The sequence below is a fragment of the Nannobrachium achirus genome (genome assembly GCF_963921795.1).
Source record: "Nannobrachium achirus genome assembly, chromosome: 11".
In the NCBI taxonomy this organism is placed as follows: domain Eukaryota; kingdom Metazoa; phylum Chordata; class Actinopteri; order Myctophiformes; family Myctophidae; genus Nannobrachium; species Nannobrachium achirus.
Window position 1 is genome coordinate 6,924,111 of NC_137820.1, and position 25,399 is coordinate 6,949,509.

General features: G+C 43.4%; 1 protein-coding gene across 1 annotated transcript in view; it reads left to right on the forward strand.

The window, feature by feature from the left end:
* Positions 1-25,399, forward strand: part of LOC308293684 (protein O-mannosyl-transferase TMTC2-like) — a gene marked incomplete at both ends in the record, with an annotated part of 228,975 nt that overhangs the window by 180,267 nt on the left and 23,309 nt on the right. The window contains 2 exons of the mRNA XM_080736279.1: positions 8,096-8,177; positions 11,125-11,239. Of these exons, the coding sequence (XP_080592405.1) occupies positions 8,096-8,177; positions 11,125-11,239 (197 nt within the window). The remainder of the gene's footprint in view (positions 1-8,095; positions 8,178-11,124; positions 11,240-25,399) is intronic.

The window sequence follows — 25,399 nt, forward strand, 5'->3', positions numbered from 1 at the left end:
TGTTGTCCCGAAATCCTTTTATTTCCAAGGTTCCGAGAGACCCGACCATTTAATCATTATTAAAATCCTCTTTTATGTAACTCACTGCAGCCGTGCAGCGTGCTGTTAACTGATTGACAGGCAGAAGAAGGCTGCCAAGGAATCTATAATATTAAGATCGAAACAAAAGTCAGGGATAAAGGAATACTTATAGGCTACTTTCTAACTACAGAGCAGAGGTAAGTCATTTTCGGTTTGTTTGACATGTTTAACTTGTACGCGGTCGCGGGTGCCTTCTCATCAAAAAATAGCCGATCTACAAGCTCACAACGCGTCTCAAATCCTGGCAGCAGGCTACGCATCACGTTAAACTGATCCTAGACCAGCATTATCATCTCACTTACACAGCCATTCATTCATCTCGCGGCCTCACGGCTAACAGACCTGATCCTAGGTCAGCCTAAACACAGCACACACGAAACAGAACTCCAGTAGTTCGGTGAGAGAAAGATATTCTAGCGCGACTGGACGCTACGTCCTCGTTCATCTATCCTCCTGTGCGTCTTTGCCCAGGTCAGATTGATCTGGCCACTAACTAATTGTCTTCTTGCGATCATAAATAGCCTAAGAAACCACCAGCAAAACATCCTATATTCTTCATCAGATAAATAATATTTAAAGCGGCCTGGGGTACGTGGATATAGCTAAGAGAGTCAATTTTAAAAGTATTACTTTTTGTTTATTATCGTGAATGCCAACCACCTCTCGCCCATTGGGCCGTCGCCCGTCGGGAGCAAATATGGATTGTGACGTGATGATGATGATGATGATTATAATGATAATATAGGCCTAATACATACAGAACAACGCACATCCCCAATAATCTAATTAAAAGAGCATTGCAGCTTATTTTTTCACTTTGGTGGGGCTGTGTATTTGCTTAGGCTCCATTATTATTACTATTATTATTAATGGATACAGGGAAATGCGATCTATTTAATCATTTGCGTCACAACACGATTTAAAAGTGGGCACATGTAAACACCAGATCGGATTGATCTCACCCCATGTATACACTTGATCCAATACCTTCAATCGGGTTTATTTAGATCAGATTGGAATGAGGCTGTCATGTATACACAGCTATTGTGAGCTTGATAATAACTACTTTTACTTAAGTAGAGTACTTAAGTAGATGTACTTTTCACCACTGCTACTGTGTCTCCTATTGACCTCCCTACCGGAGACTCCGTCGGTCATCTCAAATTATTGGCTTAGGAAGGCAAGAAAAGAAAAAAGAAGAAGAATTGAAGGCTTCATGGGATGTAAATGATAGATGTTTGGGGGGTGAACTCCTCCTCTAAGTGGTTTCTCATTTTGCTAAGGACCCCAGGGGGTCCCCGGACCCCGCTTGAAGAACCACTGTCTGTAATCACGTGGATTTACCCGCGCGTTGCAGAAAGCGATGTTATTCACACCAACAAGTGCGTTATGTTAGCTACCATAACACGGAGCCTGTACCCACACACATTCCCCTGTGAACGTTCTCTGACGTGTTGTAATTCATATCATCAATCCACTCACGACTGCGACTCATTCCAACGCACCAACGCTTTTGGCCGAAGTAGAGTAAATAGAAACGGGGCCGATGTTTTTACAAATCCAGCTGCTCCGCAAATGTAAACCTTGCTCCATCCGCTGAGTAGAGTGTGAAAACACATAGCAATGATGCCTCTCAGGCTGGAACTATTACCGCCTCTTGGACACCTACGGTACAGTACGGCTCGTGCGTATTTAACACTTGCTTGATTTTCCTTTGCATCGAGGCATCCCACGCTCAAATATTTACATTAGAAAATTGTCAAGCCATTGAAGCGAGACATTTTGAAAATGAATGAATGTGCCTGCTGAAGTATGCAGTCATTAATGCTAGATTGTGATGATTGGGTGAAACCCCGCCTGTGCTTCAAAGAGTCAGATAATTTGTGTTCGCTCATATTTTTAATCATTGTTTAACAAGCTCGTGGAATATGGAACGATTCTTTCCTCTCTTTGTAAAGCCTTGGCATTTTAGATCAGTGGTCCTCAACCTGTGGGTCGGGACCCCCAGGGGGGTCCCCAAATACTTTAAGGGGGTCCCCAGATGATGAACTTAATGTGCAACATTGTTTTCTCTCTCAACAGTAAACAAACCCAACATAAAGTTTAAGTGTATAGAGGGTTTATGCACATTTCTAAAGTGACAATTTAAGGACCTTTTAATACCTCTAAAATGACAAATTAAACATTGGCTAAATTGTCAAATATTAGAGGCAGAAATTGTGAAAATAGCAGATCTACATGCTCACAACGTTGTGAGCATGTAGATCTGCTATTTTCACAATAGAGCCGTGTTATACAAAATGTAATGCCTCAACTCTTAGTGCTCGTCAGGGTGGGGGGGGTGACAGTTAAAATATGATTATTTTGGGGGTCGCAGCCTGAAAAGGATGAGAACCACTGTTTTAGATCCACTCTTTACCGCTGTGTCCTTTTTATTTAGGCTATGATTCATGTGAAGGCTTCATCCTTCAGAGAAAACATTACTAATCGTGACTCATGTGATCAAACATGCTGATCAGAGGACACTTGCTGTGCAGCTGGAGTTTAGATCTGCTGGTGGTGGCTATGCTGCTTGGTTGCTCTAATCTTTGCTTGTAGATCGGCTATTTTCAGAAAAGAGCTTTGGTGTAGAGGGGGAAAAAGAGCAGACTAAGTACAGAGTGAAAGGTCAAGTTTATCAAGTATTGACGGTTCAAGTGGTTAAATATCTGAAAACACAAATTGTCATGAATCCAAAATACACTGATGATCGTGCTGTCAAACAATGAAACTATATTGAATCTATGAACAGGTTGTGGGGGTCCCTGCTTCATCTCTCTCTCAGCTAAGGGGTCCCTGGCCTGAAAACATGGAAGACCCCTGGACTATATATGCACGTGTGTCGTGTTTGCACCGCTCACTTCCACAGGTCCCTTTTTCCCTTTTCTTTTTTTTTCAAAACAACTTTTTGGGGGAGATCTGCCATACCGTCGGTAAACATTGACTTATTACTGCAACAACAAAAAATCCACATCGCCCCAGCCCTATGGAGTGCATTACAATGCAACCATTTTACTGTGTAAGCGAGCTATAAGAGATAAGAGCTGTCTGTGGTGCTTGTGGACAGCTGTTTCATTAAGTACCGGAGCACATCTGATGCATGCTGCGTGCTGCGTGCACATCAGCACATGTTTATTTGATTGTTTCTGTAACCGGCTGTTCCTACTGTGGCAAGTTTCCATCCATGAATCAACTCTAAGTGACCTTATGAATAGTTTTCATCATGTTGAGTCTAAACATGTTGATATGAAACAGCATGGCTACGGTGATAGCACAGCAGCACACCTTTTATTGATGACAGTTGACTCTGGCAGTTTGATAGAGACTCTCCACCTCTGCCCCTCTCTAGGCATAGGCTGCGGGTAACCTCGCCTCACCTGGTGTTCATTTACAACGGGCGGTTTGATCCGGTCTAGGCGGAAACCACAAGCAGAAGAAGCGGCGTCGCTTTGTTTTGTTTCCCACCGTTTGTTTCCCCAATCCCTATTAAAATGCTCCAGTAGCCTAGTGTAGTCTTGCCAGTCGCTACGAGTTGGACTAAAAGATGCATATACCAAACATATTTTTCAAAAGCCAAACTACTCTGCATCAAGGAGTTTATTAGGTAGGCCCTAAAAGTATGTCCTTTGGTGTAGGGGAATTAATTGGGTCAAAACAATGACTTATTTAGCATAATTTGACCAATTTATACACGAGTACGAGGATGTCATGAACGACTAATAATGAAATATGAACTAATAATAACAAGCAATAGTATATTCGAAAGGATAAATATATCATAATAACAACAACAAGGTTTCTGTTTCAAAATCCACGTCTGGAAAATAGACAATCTGCAAGCTTTAAACGCGTCGCGAATGCAACACGTTGTGAGCTTGTAGATCAGCCACTTTTGGCATGCAACACGTCGTACTACGTAGTATAAGTCAGGCTTTACTGTGTGTTGGACGGACGGACGGACGGACGGACGGACGAGGCCATTGCACACAGCGCCGCAACATAGACATCCAATGAATGGACAGAAGTGGAGAACACTGCGCCGAGCTACGAGCTCCCTTCAGCCGCACACCACGTCCAATCAAACCATAACAACACTGTCAACACATTTAGCGGCTCGGTGTTTGCTGTTTGGGTCGGGACCTGCTCTGTGCTTACTGCTGAAAGGGCCTACACCATGCTTTTAAAACTATATTTTTTGTATAAATATATGCTCAAAATTGAGTCTTAGACAGGTTTTAACCCTCAACAAACACTCTGACCATTCTTTTTGTTTGTTCTAGCTCTACTATAATGAGGCTCTCCAGCTGCAATACCAAAACGGCCTCTGTTTGCTCAGGGGCGCATCTAGTGGGGTTTTTCCAGAAAAAAAAGAAGTTTTTTGAAAAAAAAGAAGTTTTTTGAAAAAAAAAAAGTTTTTGAAAAAAAAAAGTTTTTTGAAAAAAAAAATTTTGAGAAAAAGTTTTTGAAAAAAAGTTTTTTGAAAAAAAGTTTTGAAAAAAAAATAATAATATATTTTTTTTAACTTTTTGACAGTTTTTGAAAAAAAATTTTTTTTGAAAAAAAAATGTTTTGAAAAAAATTTTTGAAAAAAAAAGTTTTGAAAAAAAAAAAATTTGAAAAAAAAGTTTTTGAAAAAAAAAGTTTTTGAAAAAAAGTTTTTTGAAAAGTTTTGAAAAAAAATATATATTTTTTTTTACTTTTTGACAGTTTTTGAAAAAAAAAAATTTGAAAAAAAAATGTTTTGAAAAAAAAATGTTTTGAATTTTTTTTTGAAAAATAAAAAGTTTTGAAAAAAAAAATTTTTGAAAAAATTTTTTTTTTGATTTTTTTTTTTTTTTACTCTGAAAAAAAAACGGGAAACGCGTGTGACGTCACATGCGTCAACTCTCAGAACAGCACTGTTCTGAGAACCCGTGGAAAGCTTTTCATCTCTGTCTTCCCAAAACCAGAGAAAGACACAATGTACAGAAATAGGACTTTGTGAGGATAGAAGTAAGCAATTTACCCCGAGTGAGAGGACATTATGCTCTCATAATGTCCGCAGTGATGGTGTTATCGGACGAGGCGCAGCCGAGTCCGATAACACCATCACTCAGGACATTATGAGAGCATAATGTCCGACCCCGAGTGGTAAATAGCTTTTCTACCACTTTTTCCCGTATACATGAAAGAAAACACATAGTTGTAACTTGCAAGGATCTTAAGTTACAATCATTATTGCCTATAAAACTTCCGCGAGACAGCAGATAGTTCCACAAACAACATCTTCTACTCACCAACAGATGGCGCCAACTCCATACTAATCCATGCGTCTAGCTTACAGCTAAGCTAACGTCAGTTAGAAGTACCGTTCCGGCCGTAAATAGAGGCTGTTCGCTTCCAGAAAGGCATAGGTTCAGAGAAAAGGGGCTTTAAAGTTGGCGGATTGCATTGGATCCAAATAAATTGGCGACTATAGCATGCACGTTAGTAAACATAGGACCGTTGCCACCGTCATTTGTTGGTTGGGGGAAAGGACCTCCTGAAGTCCCCGGATGTACACTGAGGCGCATTGATCTCGGACACACAACTTTGCGGCAGTTGTCCTCTGATAACCTCCGGAATTTAGCCAATCAGAATCCAGTATTTGAACACGTGACTCGAAAAAGTGGTAGAAGGTGCCAGTGGGACCCCAAAAAAAGGTTTTAAAATAGAAAAAGTGAAAATTCATGGTGTAGGTCCTTGAAGTCTCCGACCCATGCCTGCTGCATTAGCGCCAGCAGCACACTCACAGTGCCAGACCGGACAGTGCTACAGGAATTGCCCCCATCCTCCAAACCTTCAAAACCACGCTCAAAACGCACCTCTTTCACATTGCCTACCCCAGCTAACTCTTTCCACTGTTCTTCTTCTTTATTGTTTTTAAATGGTTTTATCATTGTAGTCTCCATGTGTTTTTTCTCTAATAAAGTTGTCTTTAGTTTTAGTTTTCTCTTGCACCCCCATGTAAAGCGTCTTTGGGTACTTAGAAAAGCGCTATATAAATCTGAGATATTATTATTAATTGTGGGCTGCACTCATCATCACATGTTGAAGCCCGACCACCAATTTAGCCTTGCTGAATTATCACCTGATCGTCACTGGGGTGCTGCACAGCGCACACACACTGACACAAAGCAGCCTATATAATGCTGCACACATATATTATATTTAATTTGTCAAATACCCAGCATAGCATTTGTGAAGGCATAGCCTTCATTACCCGCCAACCAATGTCCCTAGGCTATATTGCTTTTTAACACATGCTCCAAACTGTGCTTATGTTTATTTACTAGGCGTGTGTGAGGGTGTAGATGCTGATGCACAAATACACACGTGCTTAAAATGTGTAAACTGTATTCTATGGGCCGTGCATTGATTTCTACCCCCCAGTCAAGGAGGTGGGTTGCTTATTATGTGACCCAGCATGGAGCAGAAAGGAGTTAAATACAAATCCACATCTACAGCATCACGCACTTAAAATGTAAAAACCGAAAGCGACACGTAGTAAATTTGAAGTAAAATGCATTAATATCAAGGCAGGTTTTACTTCTCCGGGGGAGAAAATAGTCATTTCAAGCCCGAATTGAGAGAAATGAATCACTAAATTGATTTGAAAACGTATTCATGCAATCTGCAGTTACACGTGCATCAGTTTTTCCATAGCAATGTTGAGATAATGTTTTTGGAGATTTCATTCTCTCTGGCCTTTCTCTCTCTCTCTCTCTCTCATCTGTTCTCTATCTATTCTTTACCTTTTTTCTCTCCAGTTCCATGACTTTCTCTCCTTTTCCCCCCGTAGCGGTCAGGCCACACACAGCCAGTCTGGTGTAGGACTGTTATTTCTACATAGAAACTGTGTGTAATGTATGAGTGCATGCAGGGGCGTCGCAACCAAATTCTGGACCCTGGGTACAAGGCGTTATTTTGTGCTTTAACTATTGAAAAATAGCACATATACAAGCTCACAGCGAGCTTGTAGATCTGCCATTTTTTTCGTGAAAATGTGTGCAAGTCTTTGAAGGTTTTTTGAAAAACCTATGTTTCTATGTCCGTGGTGCGTTATTTGGAATTGCACATGAGTTCTGGGCGGAGCCGTTTGTTTTCACATCCGTAGGCAGGTCAGTTACTCAGAGCGTTAGTTTCACTGAGGTTAAGGTTAGGGTTAGGGTTAGGGTTAGGCATAGTTTTACTGAGGTTAAGGTTAGGGTTAGGGTTAGAGTTAGGGTTAGGTTTAAGTGATCGCACCTCCGTGCGGTCCAAGCGAACAAAAAGGAGCGCTCCCTAGCGCCAGTTCAGCCAATCAAAAGCTTCCATGGGCGGGGTTTGCCCAGAACTCATGTGCAATTCCAAATAACGCGTCAGGCGTGCTCAAACATTTTCATGTGAAGTAACCCCAAAATGATATGTATTTGGGCACGGACCCCCATCTCAAAATATTTTGTTCCAGGGACCCCCCCAGAAGCAAAATTTGAGTTACAAATGTTCGCTTAAAAAAATACATATATTCAAAGATTTGCACACATTTTCACGGCTTTTCAAAAATAGCAGATATACAAGCTCGCAGCGCGGCACTCGGTGCCGCGCTGTGAGCTTGTATATCTGCTATTTTTCAATAGCTAAAGTATAAAATAATGAAGGCCCCTCCACCTTGGGCCCTAGTAACTCAGTCCCACTTCTCCCCCCCTTGTGACGCCCCTGAGTGCTTGTCCTGCCCGGTCAGCCTTGACCAGCAGGACTTTTACACTTTGACAGGAAGATGTCAAGAAGTTAAAGGAATAACACCAGTGTCTCTCATGTGTGTGGTTTATGGATTATGGATTATAATTTAATGTTGGGGTCTGTGGCTTGGAGAACATCTTCATGTGTGAGGTACATGGGATACTATTTGTGTGGAGAGAATTCTGCAGAACTTAATGAAACAATAATGACAGAATGTCTGATTCTCCTCTCTCAGGGCCAGAAGACAGAAGCAGAAAAATACTTCCTGAAAGCCATCCAACTGGATCCAACGAAAGGCAACTGTTACATGCATTACGGTAAGTGTTGATTTGTGGGTTTTAATTTGTGTTGCATTTGTGCAGGATGTATCGTTGACATCGGTGTCAGCTGATGATTGTGATATACTGGGTTAAAAACGACCTATGCCCATCTATCTTTATGCTTTTTGCTTTATGCTTTTAGACAAAAATATATAAATACCAACAAGAATCCATAATGTTAGATGAGAAACAATGTCATGGTTGTTATTGCGACCGAAGGTCGCAGTATACCATGAGAAATGTTGTAGCTTTTCCTTCCTTCCTTCTGTCCTTCCGTACAGGAAGTGATGTCACGTGACATCACCTCATCAAAGATCAAACCCTGGATATCCATACTGTCACTGTGACATCACAGGTGATATCACAGGTGACCTATCACCTATGTAAAAGTCCATATATGGGTATCCCTTTTATGCACATATATGAAGATCCCTGATGTCACTGATATTTGGCCAGATGGCAAAGTCATGCCCCATATCTGTGTGGCTGGTTCAGATAGGGATCTCCATGTATGGGCATAACATATATATGTATATGGATACATTTGTTATTAAAAATAAAATAAAAAGTCCATATATGGTTATTCACAGAAACAAAATCCCTTTTATGCCCATATATGGAGATTTTGTGATGTTATCAATCCCAGGCCCTAACTGGCCCAAGAGCATGCTTTACTCTGATTTACACCCTAACTTCCCCGAAAACGTTAATATTAAGTCCATGATGCCCTGTTAGGGTAATGCTCATATATGGGGATCCCCAGGCATCAACCGCAGGCCCTAACTCGCCAAGGCCTCGCTTGGCCTTACTAATTAACGTACGTTTTATGGGCATGTTTTGACATACCATTGTTGACCATCACACAGGGGTCTCCATGGGTAACTGGTCCAATATACATCACTGGCCAGATGGCCAAGAATTGTCGCATGTCGCACTGAGGCGTCTTACTAGTTGTAAAAAATGTATAACTAGTAAGAGGAAATGTTTCACTCAGACAGTCAGAGTATTTATTCATTTAATGAATAAATACTCTGACTGTCTGAGTGAAACATTTCCTTCAGTTCGGCAAATCACCCAAGTTGAAATTCGTATTCAATTGTGCATCTCTTCTCTCCACTCCGACATGTCTCCTTTCCGACATGTCTCCTTTCCGACACTAACCCTATCTCTAACCCTAACCCTAAACCGAACCCCCATGGGAGTGTCGCCACTCCGACAATAAGAAGTCAATTTCGGAGTGGCGACATGTCGGAATGGAGAGAGCCTCCCGTAAAATTAGTGGAACCAACATTTTTTATCGAAACATCGGGGGAATTTATTTTTGCTATACGGTTCAAGGAATCACATTTACGTAGTATGTGTCAGTCAGAATCAATTCCATTAAAACGCGTAAGTCGAGTAGACATTATTCCAAAGAATCTCCAGTCTCGGTGCAAACCTGCAACGTGGAGCTCCAGCGCCGCGTGCAGAAGCCACGCTCTCTCTCTCTCTCTCTCTCTCTCTCTCTCTCTCTCTCTCTCTCTCTCCGGTCCAAAGGCCTGCAGCCACGGCTTGCATTTCATCCACAGTTATTAAGGAAAATATGCTTAGTCTCGCTGGCTGGTCTGGGAGCCTGGTACAGTGGCGAGGAGGCTAACCAAAATCAACACGGTGTTAATTCCTTTCTAAACCTGGCCTTTTCCGAGAGGTCTGCCCAGGGTCCAGGGCCCTGTCAGGGCCAGCCGTAATCCCATCTCATTAGCAGCGCCTTCCAGAGTCCGCCATGACAGCCAGGCCGGCCACGCCCTCCTCCCTCCCCCTCCTCAGACATTCCGAGCCGCGTTCTCCTTAAAGAAACATTCCTATCAAGATGGACTAATTTGAACAAATGGGGGGTTGAGTGATACGGTCAAGGAGCGGCGGAGCGGAGCGCTCATATCTAGTGTTTCACTGAATCATTACGAGGACAAGGCGAGGCCGCGTGCGTCCACCTGCAGCGCCAAAGACAACACTCCACTCCCAGGCCGCGTATCCCTCCTCTCCTCTCCTCTCCTCCACGCAGATCCCGCGTGCGTCTCTGACAGTGATCTGAGGTGGAAGAAGAAGTAGATCCAACTGAAATAAAAGTTGTAATGCCGCGTGATTATGGATACCACTGGAGAGGATGGTGGAAACAGGATAGAGCGCTCGTTTTCACCAGCGTCGGCAGGTTAGCTACTCACCAGCGTCGGCAGGTTTGCATTTCACCAGGTTAGCATTCACCAGTGTTAGTTCTACTGAGGTTAGGGTTAGGGTTAGGGTTAAGGATAGGTTTAGGTTTTGTTGCACCTCTGCCGGGGTCCAAGTGACTACAATGGAGCGCTCCCTACCTCCGGTTCAGCCAATCACAAGCTTCAAAAATGAGTCCGGGGCATGGTTATCCTCTTCTCCAGTGGTATCCATAATCACGCAGTAATGCCACAAGGTAGAAATACTCTTTTGCAAATGAAAGTCTTGCATTCAAAAGTGCAACAGTATTGGCATCAAGATACATTTAAAGTACCAAAAAGTTAAAGTACACATTGTGTAGAACATCGCATTAAAAGTAAACTTTAAATTAAATCAATCTTTAAATTCTTTGAAAATGGCAGATCTATTAAGCTCACAATGTGCCGCAGATTTGTAGACCGGCTAATAGTCGAAATGTAAGATTAGGGTGTTAGGTGGTTAATGTATGTTTTCTAATTATAGTCTACTTTCTATAGACTTTTTTTTTACTATTTTGATTTTTTTTAAATTGTTCAAATAGCTGATCTACAAGCTCAGAACGTGTCTATGTAGATCGTCTATTTGAAGTATTTTAAAATGTTTTTTTCAAAATAGTAAAAGAAAGTACTTGAGTAAATGTACTGTACTCTGTGACTTTCCACCAATGCTCCAGTGATCACTAACAGTGATGTGGTTTCTCTCCCCTCTGTCCCACCAGGTCAGTTCCTGTTGGAAGAGTCGCGGCCGCGGGAAGCGGCAGAGATGGCGGAGAAAGCGGCCCACCTCGACGGCGGGGAGTTTGACGTGGTCTTCAGCGCGGCCCACATGCTCAGGTGAGTGTATTCGATGTGAAAAGGTTTGTCCTTTTAAAAGAAAACGAATGTACGAACCAGGCCTGTAATTTAGTCATTTTAGGGGCAAGGCCACTTGGCCTTTGGTGTCGTTGAGGGCACAAAGGCCAAATGCCAGGGCAGGAAGGCCATCAAATAAAACTAGATTTTAGTCCATTGAAAGAATTTGTTGAATTTAAGGTTTAGGGATAACCTATTCTGCAGTGAAATTGATAAATGATGGTATTTACAATCTGATCCATGCTCAGCCCTGCACCAATCAAAGTCACTGGATTGGTTTAAAGATGGGAATCTCAACAAAAGACACTGGCGTCTACATGACAAGAAAGAGACACCGGTGTCTACCGTCTACATATTGGCAAGAAAGAGACAGAGGAGAAAGTGGTACAGTCAGCTGGAGCATTAAAGAGGTGGTGCCGTGATTTCCCCCCCTCTAAAACATGATTATCAGGTATTATGATTATACTAGGAGGAGGATTTTTTTCCCAAAAAGTGTACAGAAAGAGTTAAAATTGGGTTTGTATGTGGCCACACCCCCAGTTCATTAAGTATGCATGGGTGTCATGGTGGGTGGTGACCCAGCTGAAGTTAGCCACACCCCACAGTGTTGGGTGAATGGTAATTAGGGTAGGAGTTGATACTGTGACATACTTAGTACAGTATCTGTGTTTTTTTAACTGACACTTTTGACCACAAGGTGGCAGCCTCCAAGAGAAAACAAACAAATACCAAGAGAATACATCATTTCTCATAAAAACCACACCAGGGGGTCTAATGAAGTACTTTCAACCTCCTAGACACATGAAAAACAGAAAAAGTACAAAACTATGGCACCACCTCTTTAAGGCCACTGTGGCCTCAGGTCATGCCATTGGTTTGAGGGGCACAAGGCCAAACTGATGGACAACGGCGGCCATGGCCTTCATGGCCTCCATGACATTCCTGCCCTGGTACGAACTTCCCTCGCCTCCTCCCGCACCTGCACACAAGACACGTTATGGATGGATATTGTGTAGAATAAATGAAACGAGTGGGCCACACAGTGTTCCATGCCTCCCTGGGTGGGTGGGGGGGGGGGGGGGGGGGGGGGGGGGGTGGTAGAGCTGGAGGAAGGGAGGTGTGTTGTCTGTAGGTCTTATCCCGGGGCTTTCAGCGCTCCACCGCCCATGATTTACTGAACGCTCCTTGTAATCCTCTCCCCTCATGCTGCAGTCAGGGGCGTCACACCACATTCTGGGCCCTGGGTACAAGGATTCACTGCGGGCCCCCCATGAATGTTAACTAATGAAAAATAGCAGATATACAAGCTCACAGCGCGGCACCGAGTGCCGCGCTGCGAGCTTGTAGATCTGCTATTTTTGGAAAAATCTTGAAAATGTGTGCAAGAAACTTATGTTTCTATGTCAGTGGTGCTCAAACGTTTTCATGTGAAGGACCCTGAAGATGATATGTATTTGGCCACGGACCTCCATCTCAAAATATTTAGTTCCAGGGACCCCTCCTCCGGAAGCAACATTTGAGTTACAAATGTTCGCTTAAAAAAAATACATAATACAAAGATTTGCACACATTTTCACGACTTTTCAAAAATAGCAGATCTACAAGCTTGCAGCGCGGCACTCGGTGCCGCGCTGTGAGCTTGTATATCTGCTATTTTCCAATAGCTAAAGTTACTAGGGCCCCTCCACCTTGGGCCCTAGTATCTCAGTCCCCCCCCCCCCCCCCCCCCTTGTGACGCCCCTGGCTGCAGTGCTGCCAGGGAACTGCTGATCGTCTGCCTGAGCATCCCTAATGCTGGGGATAACATTCAGCGGCAATAGCTTGTTTTCAGCGAAGATGTAAAGCCCGTTTTTGACTGCAGCTTTAGCATCACACTACACCACCCCACCCCACACCAATAGGGCTTTCACCGACTAGTCGACTAGTTGACTAGTCGACTAGTATAACCACTAGTCGATCTTGTAGTTACTAGTCGAAAAGTCGATTGAAGACCTAGGAAAATCATTTCAATTCGATTATAGTTGTTTTATTTCTAACAACCATTACAAACGGAATATTATTATCCAGTCACACACACACACACACACACACACACGCACACACACACACACACACACACACACACACACACACACACACACACACACACACACACACACACACACACACACACACACACACATACTCGTTTTTACTACATACTGAGGACATTACATAGACTTCCATTAATTTTTATGCAAGTCCTGTGGCCTTACCCTAACCCTAAACCTAACCCTAACCCTAACACAACCCCTAATTTTAGTGAGGACCGCAAAAATGTCCTCACTTTCCAAAAATGTTCTCAATCTGTTGGTTATAAACGCTTTCTGGTTCTCACTGGGTAGTAAGAACGGGTACACACACACACACACACACACACACACACACACACACACACATACACACACACACACACACACACACACACACACACACACACACACACACACACACACACACACACACACACACACATCTTGTTGCATCTCCCTACCGAGGGTTAATAATCCCAAAGACCAGAGTTCACCCAAAGTGCTGAAAGTCTGCGTCTGGTCTGCACACAGCAGTGAGTTGTGAGACTAGTCCTACAGAATAGCCTATAGTTGTTTAACAGTATAACACCGTAGCACGTTCAAAGCAGCAAGTGAGGACAGCCCAGTTCTTGCTACAATAGACCGACCGACGTTCCGCACGTTCGTTTGATTAGAAGTAGTGGAGTGTTTGTGTTGTGTAGCGAGCTAGCCTACTAAAGCCTAGCCTGGCTAGCCGACCATGCAAATGGATATATGTGCTTTGTTTACGAGAGACAGCAGCTATTGGTGAGTCCAAGCATGGGTTTCTATTACTGTAGCAGCTAAAATGGATGTGGCGATTGTGAAATGCTGGTCTTGTTATGTGCGTTTAAAGTATTGTTTCAACTCATCGCTTGGATTACCCCCGCCGCTTGATAACCGGACGAACAACCCACGGAAAAAGCTCATTTGGGCTGTTATGAGCAGTAACCTCATCTCGTAGCTGCATAGCAGCGGAGTGAGAGGTTCCGAAAGGAGCTAATTATAATACAATAGAATCTATTATCACGTATTACAACTACATCCTGGTGGTCTAAATGAAAAGTCAGTGAGTGATCAGTCATTATGAAGTGTTTGCGCCTGTTTGGCCTAGCTCAGACCTACTCTGGATAGGATACTTTACCACGTTTAGTACCACTTTCACACCACTCTACCCAGGTCATGTAGTGGAAAACCTGGCACAAGTGGGCGGTGTGGAGTGGTGTGGTGTTAGGGTCCTATAGTATAGAGCACTTGGGAATCTGGTGAACTAAGTATTGGGTTTATTGGTTAATCCTGCTACTGCACATGGTCTCTCTCTCTCTCTCTCTCTCTCTCTCTCTCTCTCTCTCTCTCGCTCTCTCTCTCTCTCTCATACTCTCTGGCCATGCTATTCCTGGCCGCTCTGAGCAGAGGTCTGTTTCCAAATCACAACAAGGTTCAGCTGAGTGGAAGTCTTAAAGTACGAGTGCTTCTTGTAACCCGCAAGCCTTGTGTTCCTTGTGGAACGCGAGGCCAAGAGTGGAAATGTGTATCCTCCGTAGGGCCGTGCACCACCACTTCACAGTACGCCTGCCACGCAGACGGACTGAAAGACAAATGGGTGGCGATGTGATTATATTGAGAGAGCGTTCCGTAATTTAAATGTGATGATGGTTCACAGTTTCAGAACATCAGCTGCCTGCGGAGAGGAAACAGCTGGATTCGGTGTCCTGAACCACAACCGTGTCTTGTGTGTCTGTCTCTCTCTTGTATGTTTACTACTAGACCAGTGGTTCTCGCAGTGTGGGCCGGCCTGGGACCCCCAGGCGGTAACCAGCAGTTTAGACACTTTCTGTGAGCTTTTAGATCGGTTATTTCCTTAGTAGTAAGACGCAGTAGTAGTAGTATTGAAGAAGTCATTCAGTAATAGTAGTCATTGAGTAGTAATTGTTGTAGTTGTTGTTGCACTTCCCTCTCCTCCTTACACAGTCTGTTCCATGGAGATATTCACAATCTTCTCTACAGAGAAGCGATTCTCAACATGCCACATAAAAAAGTCATGGTTTCTTTAAAACCTTGAAAAAGAAAAAGGGCCTTTCTATGTGGAGTTTGCATGTTCTCCAATGTCCCCTAGGGTAGATATACCCTCACAAAAAACATGCAGTAATCCTGGTCTCTGTACTGCCTCCCCCTGGCCAGCCGGTTTGGAATAATGTGTTCCTTCCACGCGCTACATCCTACAAGGGGGGAAACTCCCGCCGGTCAGGTGAAAAGAAGCGGCTTGGACTCCTCATGCATAGAAGGAATGAGGTCAGTCCTTTGCTCTTCCCAGGTTGACAGAGGGAGTGTAGCGCCCATGCGGGATTACATTAGACAATTGACACCGGGTGAAATAAACGGCTCACAGAAATTGTGTGATTAAAAAAAGAAAGAAAAAAAAAACGTGAAAACTACCATCTGACCATTATGGCTGCCGTGTTAAGTAGTGGTCAAATACAGTAGGTGGGCCAGGAAGGCTTTCAAACATTTTCAAGTGGACCCTGAATCAGAAAAGGCTCTCTATAGCAGCAAAGTGCTGCTATAGAGAGTCAGTCCCCTTCCAGGCTGATGAAGAGGAGGCTCTGGCCCCTCTCCAGCGCCTGGCATGGGGTCTCTCATCTCCACAGCTCATGTTCTTTATGTGTTTGTCTTGGACGCGGACACAGGAAGACCCTGGGTTGTTGGGGAAGCCAGTGAATCTGCACGGGGGAAGCAGGGAGATTAACGCTCAAAAACCAGGAACGCGCCCGAATCGCGTTCGATTTTAGCCATTATTTTGTGCTTTAACTATTGAAAAATAGCAGATATACAAGCTCACAGCGCGGCACTCGGTGCCGCGCTGTGAGCTTGTATATCTGCTATTTTTGAATAGTTAAAGCATTCAATAATTCTAGGCACTAAATGGCTTAAAAGGAGGGGCAGAGAACCTCAGATGTGCAAAAAAACCCTCTCTTATTGCCCTTTGGGGCCTGTCGTCACTGACAGGTCTGCTTCCTCGCACCCCTCTCTTCTTTAAACAATCAGCACATTATTTCAAAGCGGGCCTGGCCTGTAGACCTTCGGGGGGACGAGGCACAGGCAGGCTCGGAGTTAAAGCCCAAGGGAACGCTCTAATGGTTTCCTTTAAGGTTTTAAATCCCCTTGAGCCTGGAAATATAGACTAGGATGTCATGACACTTTTCACACAGTCCATAAACGCGCATAAAGCAAGAAGAAGGGCCATCATTAGACGGTAGGAGACAGTTCCAGACCTCCAGGATTCATCTGTGTTTGTCCCGTCCTTTCCAAGACATGTTTTACTGTCATCGTTGGTGAATTGTATTATAGTAGTCATGATTTTAGACATTTAGCCCTGATGATGACATAATCTGTCTTTGCAGACCACAAACTCTATGATTAAAACATTTCTAACTTTGTAATGTCAGCAGTGATCCAGAGAGACTGATGGCATCTCTTGTGAGTTAGTTCTGTCCTGCAAGCACTGTGAAGATGGTGTTTGGACCGTTCTGAGAACACGGCACAATGTTGTTCAGAAGGGTTTTGAGCGGTGCAAACCGCTCCTACGTTTGACTTAGTGTGTAGGTCCCCATGTCCCTATTGTATGCACTGTATGTGTCTGTATGTTATGCAGTACCAACAGCTTAGTGCAGGGGTCCAGGACCCCTAGGGGGTCCTCAGAGTTACTACAGGGGGTCCTTCTAATATTTGTGTGATAGAAACTTTTTTTCTCCTTTTTTATATTAACCACTTGAACCCTAGTGTCCTCTACTTTGTGGTAGAGGGGAAAAAGAGAAGACTAAGTACAGAGTGAAAGGTCAAGTTTATTAAGTATTGACGGTTCAAGTGGTTAAATATCTGAAAACTTGATATTTGGACAGCAGATTAGCCTGATTTCAGACTCTGCGCTGAGCTTGAGTCTGACATTGTCCCATTGACAAGAGATTTCAAAGGGGAGGGGATTTGAACTTAGAAATTCCCAATCACAAGAGATCTGGTGGGAGGTGTTGTGTTTGACTTGTGTGTACACAAAAACATTCCCCCCTCCCCCTCCCCTCTATGACAGGCATCAAACAGGTCGTTGTCTTTGATGCTAACGAGGTGTGCACAACCCCCCTTTGAAATTCAAAGGGAGCAATTAAGAGCTTTGGCTGAGCTCTCAAAAGTTAGACCCACCCCCTCCTCCGAGGCTCCGACTCTCATTGGCTTGGTTCTGCCTAAACCAGAGAAACCAGAGCGTCATATGACAACACCAGACCAAGAGAACCAGTCCGCTCAGAGAGTGGGCGGGTCTATGGGCTGGAGCCAGGCAAACAGCAGATTGCACTGCTCCAGCCGCCACGCAAATATCTGATTGTTGTTTTAAAAATACACTTTTCTCATTTCAGGCATTATTATGTCCTGAGTAACGTCTGGCCTGAGCGACGGCGTCAGTGAACCCTAACCCAGGGCTTTGGGTTCACACCACTGCTTTATGTACGGAGCTGCCTTTCATTGTCCTCTGGGTTCCTGTTAGCCACAGCCAACACGGTTTAACTTAAAAACAGGACCTGTATGAAGGTCCGTTTTACACTTTAACCACCACATTAACCACACACTCACCCCATACTTAGTGGACCGGATTCCCAAGGGCTCTATCCTATCTTAGGCCCCCCTCTTGTTGTCGCTCTACTTCTAAACATCTTATTTGAAAATAGCCCACGTCATGTCCGTTGGGAGTTGTGAGAATGGTATTGTTTTTCACATTAAGTTTGGACACAGCTTCTCACACACATTGAATGAAAGCTGTGTCCAAACTTTTGACTGGTAGGTTATGTACTTTCACTGGCCACAAGAGCCACACTGTCAAAGCAACAAATTCAGCGACTCAAGTTTGTGTTTAGATATTTATCCCTGCTAGCAGCGAAGCACTAAAGGTAACAAAGTCATTCCATCCAGTTTGTCAGACACTTTGTTCCCAAACAACGACAACAACAAAACACAACTGGATGGATTGTCATGGAATTCAATTTACTCATGCTCCCCCGGGGAACAATGGGTCTTTTTTTTAGACTTGATTTTTGTTTAGTCTGTGAACATGAAAATTATTTTCAGTAAGGACTTATCAAACTTACAGATAGACACATTAAGCAAATAAATGTCAACTGTCATAATTCTACAGTATGTGTGTATAGTGTATACGTGGAAAGCATATCAGAGAAATCAGTGAAGTTTATACTGTATATATCTTAGTTTACTCATGTCAAACTCGTGTGACTTCATGGGTAAAACATTCATGTACGCATGCTTCTCTTGACCAGTCGATAGCGTTGCGGTTTGGCTGCGACTGTGCCCACATATGGAGCTTAAATGGCTCATTTGTTTTGAAAAAACGCAACAACAGTATCATGTGTCACAGTAATTTGTTTTATGTCTGCCGTGGATATCACAGTTTCTGCACGTGCTATTCTGCATTTGAAATAGAGGACTTGCTTGCGACTGATCAATATTTAAACCTCTAAAGAATTTCCAGGTGTCGAATATAAGCTCGTGAATCTTCGTCATAGCAGATACATGGATAAAAAAATACTTTCTAGTTATTGGCAGTGGTGGAAAAAGTACTCACATACCTTACTTAAGTAAAAGTATCAATACTGCAATATAGAAATACAAGTACAAAATGTTTGAAAATAGCGGATCTACAAACTCACAACGTGTCGCGATGCGATCTACAAGTTGTGAGCTTGTTGTAGATCAGCTATTTTCAAATAGCCAAGGAATAAAATAGGGCTAAAGTGATTTATGTATGTTTTATTAGGGCCCGAGCACACACAGTGTGTGAGGACCCTATTGTATTTGCAAAGATTATTATTCTTCCGCCGAATGAATCGTGTTTTTGAGCCGCAAAACGTACTCCAAAAGTTGCGCAACTTTGCACACACATCACAAGTGGCGAAAAATTTCGTATTTAAAAAAAATCAAAAGGGGGCGTGGCCTAATGACTCAATAGCGCCCCCTACAAAACTTCGTGCCTCAAGCCCCACCATACGGTTTCACCTACACGTACAAAAATCACTACACACCTATATCATGTCCGGACTCACAAAAAAGTCTCTTGGTGCCACTTCCGAAACCAAACAGGAAGTCAGCCATTTTGACTAATTAGTGGCGTTTTGGTGTATTTTTGGCCGTTTTCACGTGTCGCACTTTAACGAACTCCTCCTAGGGGGTTAATCGGATCAACTTCAAGTTCGCTCGGCATACTCAAGACACCTTAACGATGAAAAGTTGTGCGAATCGTGAGTTTTCGTAAAACGGCGTGCCCGTGGCGAAGGGTCAAACTTCCTTCACCAAACAGGAAGTGCCCCCTCTTCTGATTGGTCCATACTTGATTGTTCCTTTTTTTGGCTGTTACTCATCAACCGTTTATCGTACAGAGTTGTGGCTGGTATCATATGACTTGACTAAGTGTCCTTCACCTTAATTGGTTTAACTAAGCCCCGCCCCCTCTTCTGATTGGCCGAAACTTGATTGTTCCTTTTTTGGCTGTTACTCATCAACCGTTTATCGTACAGAGTTGTGGCTGGTATCATATGACTTGATTAAGAGTCCTTAACCTTAATTGACGCTTCCTTCGCCAAACAGGAAGTGCCCTTCACCAAACAGGAAGTGCCTCTATAACTCATGAACCGTTTGTCGTACAGACTCGCGGCTGGTGTCATACATTTTTTTTTCTCAATTTTTTTTTTTTCTCAAAACATTTTTTTTCTCAAAATTTTTTTTTCTCAATTTTTTTTTCTCAAAAATTTTTTTTCTCAAAAAGTTTTTTTTTCTCAATATTTTTTTTCTCAAAATTTTTTTTCTCTCAAATTTTTTTTCTCAAAATTTTTTTTTTCTCAAAATTGTTTTTTTTTTCTCAATTGTTTTTTTTTCTCAAAAAACTTTTTTTTTCTCAAAAAAATTTTTTTTCTCACAAAACAATTTTTTCTCAAAAAACTGTCGTTAAAGTGCGACCTGTGATAACGGCCAAAAATGTGCCAAACGCCACTAATTAGTCGAAATGGCTGACTTCCTGTTTGGTTTCTGATTGGCTGCTGGCCTTGTGACGTGGGTAGAGCTGCGAGGGCCCGGTCATCGCTGCTTGCAGCTTTAATTTATATTATAATTTATACCTGCAAAGTAACTAGTAACTAAAGTTTTCAAATAAATGTAGTGGAGTAAAAGTACAATATTTGGATCCGAGATGTAGTGGAGTAGAAGTAAAAGTATTGGAAATTGGAAATACTCAAGTAAAGTACAAATACCTCAAAACTGTACTTTAAGTTAATTAAATGTAGTTACTTTCCACCACTGGTTATTGGCTATACAACGAAGTGTATTCGTGAATCGTGACATATGCTAACGATTACATGAAAAGCCAGCATTTACGGTGATCTGGGTGACCCGTTTTGAAAGCTTCTCCTTTGTCGTGGAGGCTGATCCCTTAATATGTGGAGACAACCTTAATGAACCTGCCGTTCCGAAGGCCTTGCTCTCTTTCATCATTAGGACCTTTAAGGGCCCCTCCCCCAGGGGCCCCGAGGGCCCCTCAGCCAGCCGTCGCAACTCTGTCCTTGACATTGTCAAAGATAAACTGTTTGCAGTGAGACAATTGTTACCATCGGTGAAATGCATGCCATGCAGCTGCAGGTCGTGAAGGTTCATTTGTGATTTACCCAAGTATTAATAAACATGAAAGCCAAGGGGAAAAGATGGAACAGTCAGTTTAATGTATAGCATAATAATGGAGTCAGAGCAGCGAATCGTGAACCGAGATGCAAACAAAGTGTAATGGAAAACATTCTTGTGTTGACTGCAAGGCAGGGGCGTCACACCAAATGCTGGGCCCTGGGTACAAGGATTCACTGCGGAGATCTGCTGCATTAGATCTGCTATTTTTGAAAAATCCAACATTTTGTGCAAGTCTTTGAATATTTAAAATCCTTCCAAGGTTTTTTGAAAAACCCATGTTTCTATGTCAGTGGTGCTCAAACCTTTTCATGTGAAGGACCCCCCAAAATGATATGTATTTGGCCACGGAACCCCATCTCAAAATATTTAGTTCCAGGGACCCCCCCAAAAGCAAAGTTTGAGTTACAAATGTAAAAATCGAACATTTTTTGCAAGTCTTTGAATATTTCAAATCTTTTCATGTGAAGGACCCCCCAAAATGATATGTATTTGGCCACGGAACCCCATCTCAAAATATTCAGTTCCAGGGACCCCCCCCCCCCCCCCCCCCCCCCAGAAACAAAATGTGAGTTACAAATGTTCGCTTAAAAAAAATACATATATTGGAAGATTTGCACACATTTTTCACGACTTTTCAAAAATAGCAGATCTACAAGCTCGCAGCGCGGCACTCGGTGCCGCGCTGTGAGATTGTATATCTGCTATTTTTCAGTAGCTAAAGTTACCAGGGCCCCTCCACCTTGGGCCCCTAGTAACTCAGTCCCACTCCCCCCCCCTTGTGACGCCCATTGACTGCAGGCTTTTATAACCACAGGCACTGAATGAATACTTCATCTCTCCAGGGGCCTGTGCAGGCCTGTCCTGATGTCCCTTTACCTCGCCGTATGGCTTATGTGTGATCCTATCGATTATTTCTTCAGCAGAGCACTGGTCGTCTGTTGTGAGCTGCTGTTGTACACAACGAGGCAATGAGCTACCAAAGTATGAGACGTTCTGTGGGTCTTCCTCGGAAAGTAGTTGAGTCCAGGCAGGCTTCAATGGATGTTCCAGAAAGCTTTATTGACAGGCAGAGTTGAGAAGTTTACAGCATTCTGAGGCTCCAGGCCCTCAGTCCCACACCACCAAATCCACACCACAGCATCCCACCATCTCTCCACCACCCCAGGTTCCTCTCCCCACTCGCACACACGGCTCCTCTCCCCACTAGCTTCTCCTCCCAACAGTTCAACACACTTATTTATACATGGTCTTTTACAGCCCATCCCCGCCTGCAGTGGGTGTGTTTCACCCCCCTTGGCTGTTGGTCCCCCCTGGGGAGACTAGCTCAAAGGGACGGTTTAACTTTTAACCACTAACTATTGTCTAGATTGAAGTCCTATATGTTAGTATATGGTTCTAACAGGTTATGTTATAATTGTGTCATCATGTTAATCAACAGAGTTAAGATTAATGCTGAAAAGAATAAACCCTAAATAAATCTTTGGGTAACTGCATGTCAGGCTTGATCAGCCTGGCTAGTCCCAGTTGTCCCCCACTGTCAGCTGACAGCTGAGCCACCCATCAGATGGTCAGAGATAGTGAGTGCAAATAACATATCATTAACTCTAGCTGTACCAATGATCTTATTAACTCCACATTTCACCAACTTACTTGATTATTTAGTTAGTATAATATTACACAATATAACCAATGATAAACCCTGTAAAAGGTGGAACATTTGAGTAACTGTCAGTCAGTAAAGGTGGTATCTTGAGTACCACAGTACCTGGCAGACAGAGGGACACTAGATAAGCTATAATTAACTCTGCCACCAATGTGTGCTCCCCACCTTATGCCTGGGGTCACTTTATGGCTCCTTCTTTGTGGCCCTCTGTTACTGTCCACAGGGGTCATTCTTTACACAAAGGATCAATCTAATCAACCCAGAGGAATGTTGGTGTCATTGTTGTGGTTTGTCTAAAATAGATAAGAGACAGTAGACAAATGGCTTGGATAGCCACATGCAACCCCAACTAATTTAACCTTTGGTGTTCAACTGTGTGAGCCTGCTTGTATATAGTATTCCAAATATGATGTTTATGTCGTAGGCCCGCTACCACAATCCCCCCTTGGCAGATTCATCTGCCAGATTGATCTGCCACAAAATCATAATCAGAAATATCATAATTTTGGAATATTATAATTTTTGAAATATCATAAAATACTATTTTCATATCAATATCTGTCCTGTTTTAGGAACCGAATATCCATATGAAAACACCCCAATTGTCACAGTTATCACAGTTCAGATGTCTTGTCCCCCCTCGACAGTTGAACCACATCATCATCATAAACACATCAATACCTAAAATCATAACTCAGAACAGAAATAATAATAAAAAGACCTCTCCTTTTCTCCGGGCATGGCTTGGATGTAAAAAATCACCATGATATTAGAGGAGAAAAATGTAGACTTGTGCATGTATTCATTTACACACACTTTTGTTACAGGGAAATTGTCATTTTCCTATGCTAAAAGAAAAAACAAAATCTTCTTCTTTGGTCTTCGTACACAAAAATGCACAAAAAATACTGTCCATCGTGACTGAGCAAGAATAGAGAATAGATAATAGATAGAGATAGGTAAAGAGTTAGAAGTAGAGTAGAGAATAGAGATTAGACATAGAATAGAGAGTAGAGATAGAGATAGGGTGATCCAAAGCCCAAGGTGTCAAAAATGACACTGGGGCAGGGCAAGGAGCTGTCATCCATCTTCTGACATGGGAAGGGGGAAAGGGTGTGGGGTAGCAAGGATATGGTGCTCTCCTCATCTCAGACAGCGGACGGGGCATAAGGTGCTCCTCTCATCTTCATCTCAGGCGGTTGCCTCCACTGTAGGTGTCTGGGCAATTAAACTGTCAGCACTTGTTCCAGGGGATAATAGTCCTCCTCTCCATAATCAACCTCTCTCCAGTTGTTTGAATTCTGTCTGAAAAATAGACCCATCTGGAGATCGCCCTCGCCCGGGGATGATTCCATTTGCTCTCGCTGTTGGGCGTTGCGCCTCCATGGTGGACACTGCGTTCTGGGCAGTGTTCGGTCCATCGTTTTCTTGCACATTCTCCAGAAATGTGTTGTCTCGTTGCAAGTGTAACATCGTTTCTGCTGCTGTGGGAATAATCTAGGCGGAGTCTTGCATTCTCTTGCAAAATGTCCTGGTTTCCCACAGGAATGACACCCTCCAAATCTCTGGGAGTTGAATGGCTGGTAGCCAGGTACATTGCCCTGCGGATTCGAATTCTGAAGAGGTGGTTCTTGGAAGGTGGGTCCCCCCTGCGGAGATGGATATTGGGAAATGGGTGCCCCCTGGGGCACCATTTGGTCAGCATGTGAGTTGCCAGCAGCTATGACTGTGGCTTGCGTTGTCACACTCCGCTCCGCAATCATTAGCTGTATTGCATTATTTCTCCTCACTGTCTCCTCGTCATCCTCCTTTCCATCAGCGACTCTCTTCCGGTCCAACTTCACAAAATGATCAATATGGGTAGTATAGATTGGCAATGACATATCAGTTAGCCATATCACCTCTTTGAGCATCCTTTGCACTGTTTCTGGCAACCCCTTTTCAAGTTTCCTCCTCAGCAGCACTGCTTCTGCCCCGTTCCGGGTGACGTTGCTTCCTGTCGCAGATCCCCACTCTTGGTACACTCTGTTGACATACTTCCTGGGATCCTCACCCTCTTGCAATCGGTCAATAAGTATAGATTCAGGAGACTTATTCCACGGATAGCAGACTCTCAAAGCATGCTTCAGAACACCCCTGTGTTTGGCAAACAGGTCTGCATCGTTCTCTTCGCTGTCCACGTATTGGGGTAGTCTTGCTTCAATCAAGATGTCCGCCAACACATGCTCTCCACTGCATCCAGTCACCCGTGTGATCAGCCTCTTAAAGTCACCCATCCTTAATGGAGTCTTCGCAGTGATCTGCTCTAATTTGGTAAGCCATGGATGGGCCCCCTCCTTAATCAATGGCAACGCATCCTCAAGGTCTATGAGGTCTGCGGTTGACAAAGGCGTATAATCCAGACACTGGTTTGTGATGATAACTGGAGCTTGTATAGCAGTATATTGTCTCTTCGCCTCCCACCTGCTGGGTGAAGGACTTCTGCTCCTGCTCGGTGATTGCCACACCCTCTTTACACTTCTCGAACGGTTCGCATAGCAGCTGTCATCCCTGTCATCCATCCGTTTGCATGTCTCTGTTCCAGCCTTGTGGTTCCCCTTCTCCGCTTGAAACTCCTTAATTTTCCGCACAGTGTCATTAAATGTCAGTTTCATGTCAGCT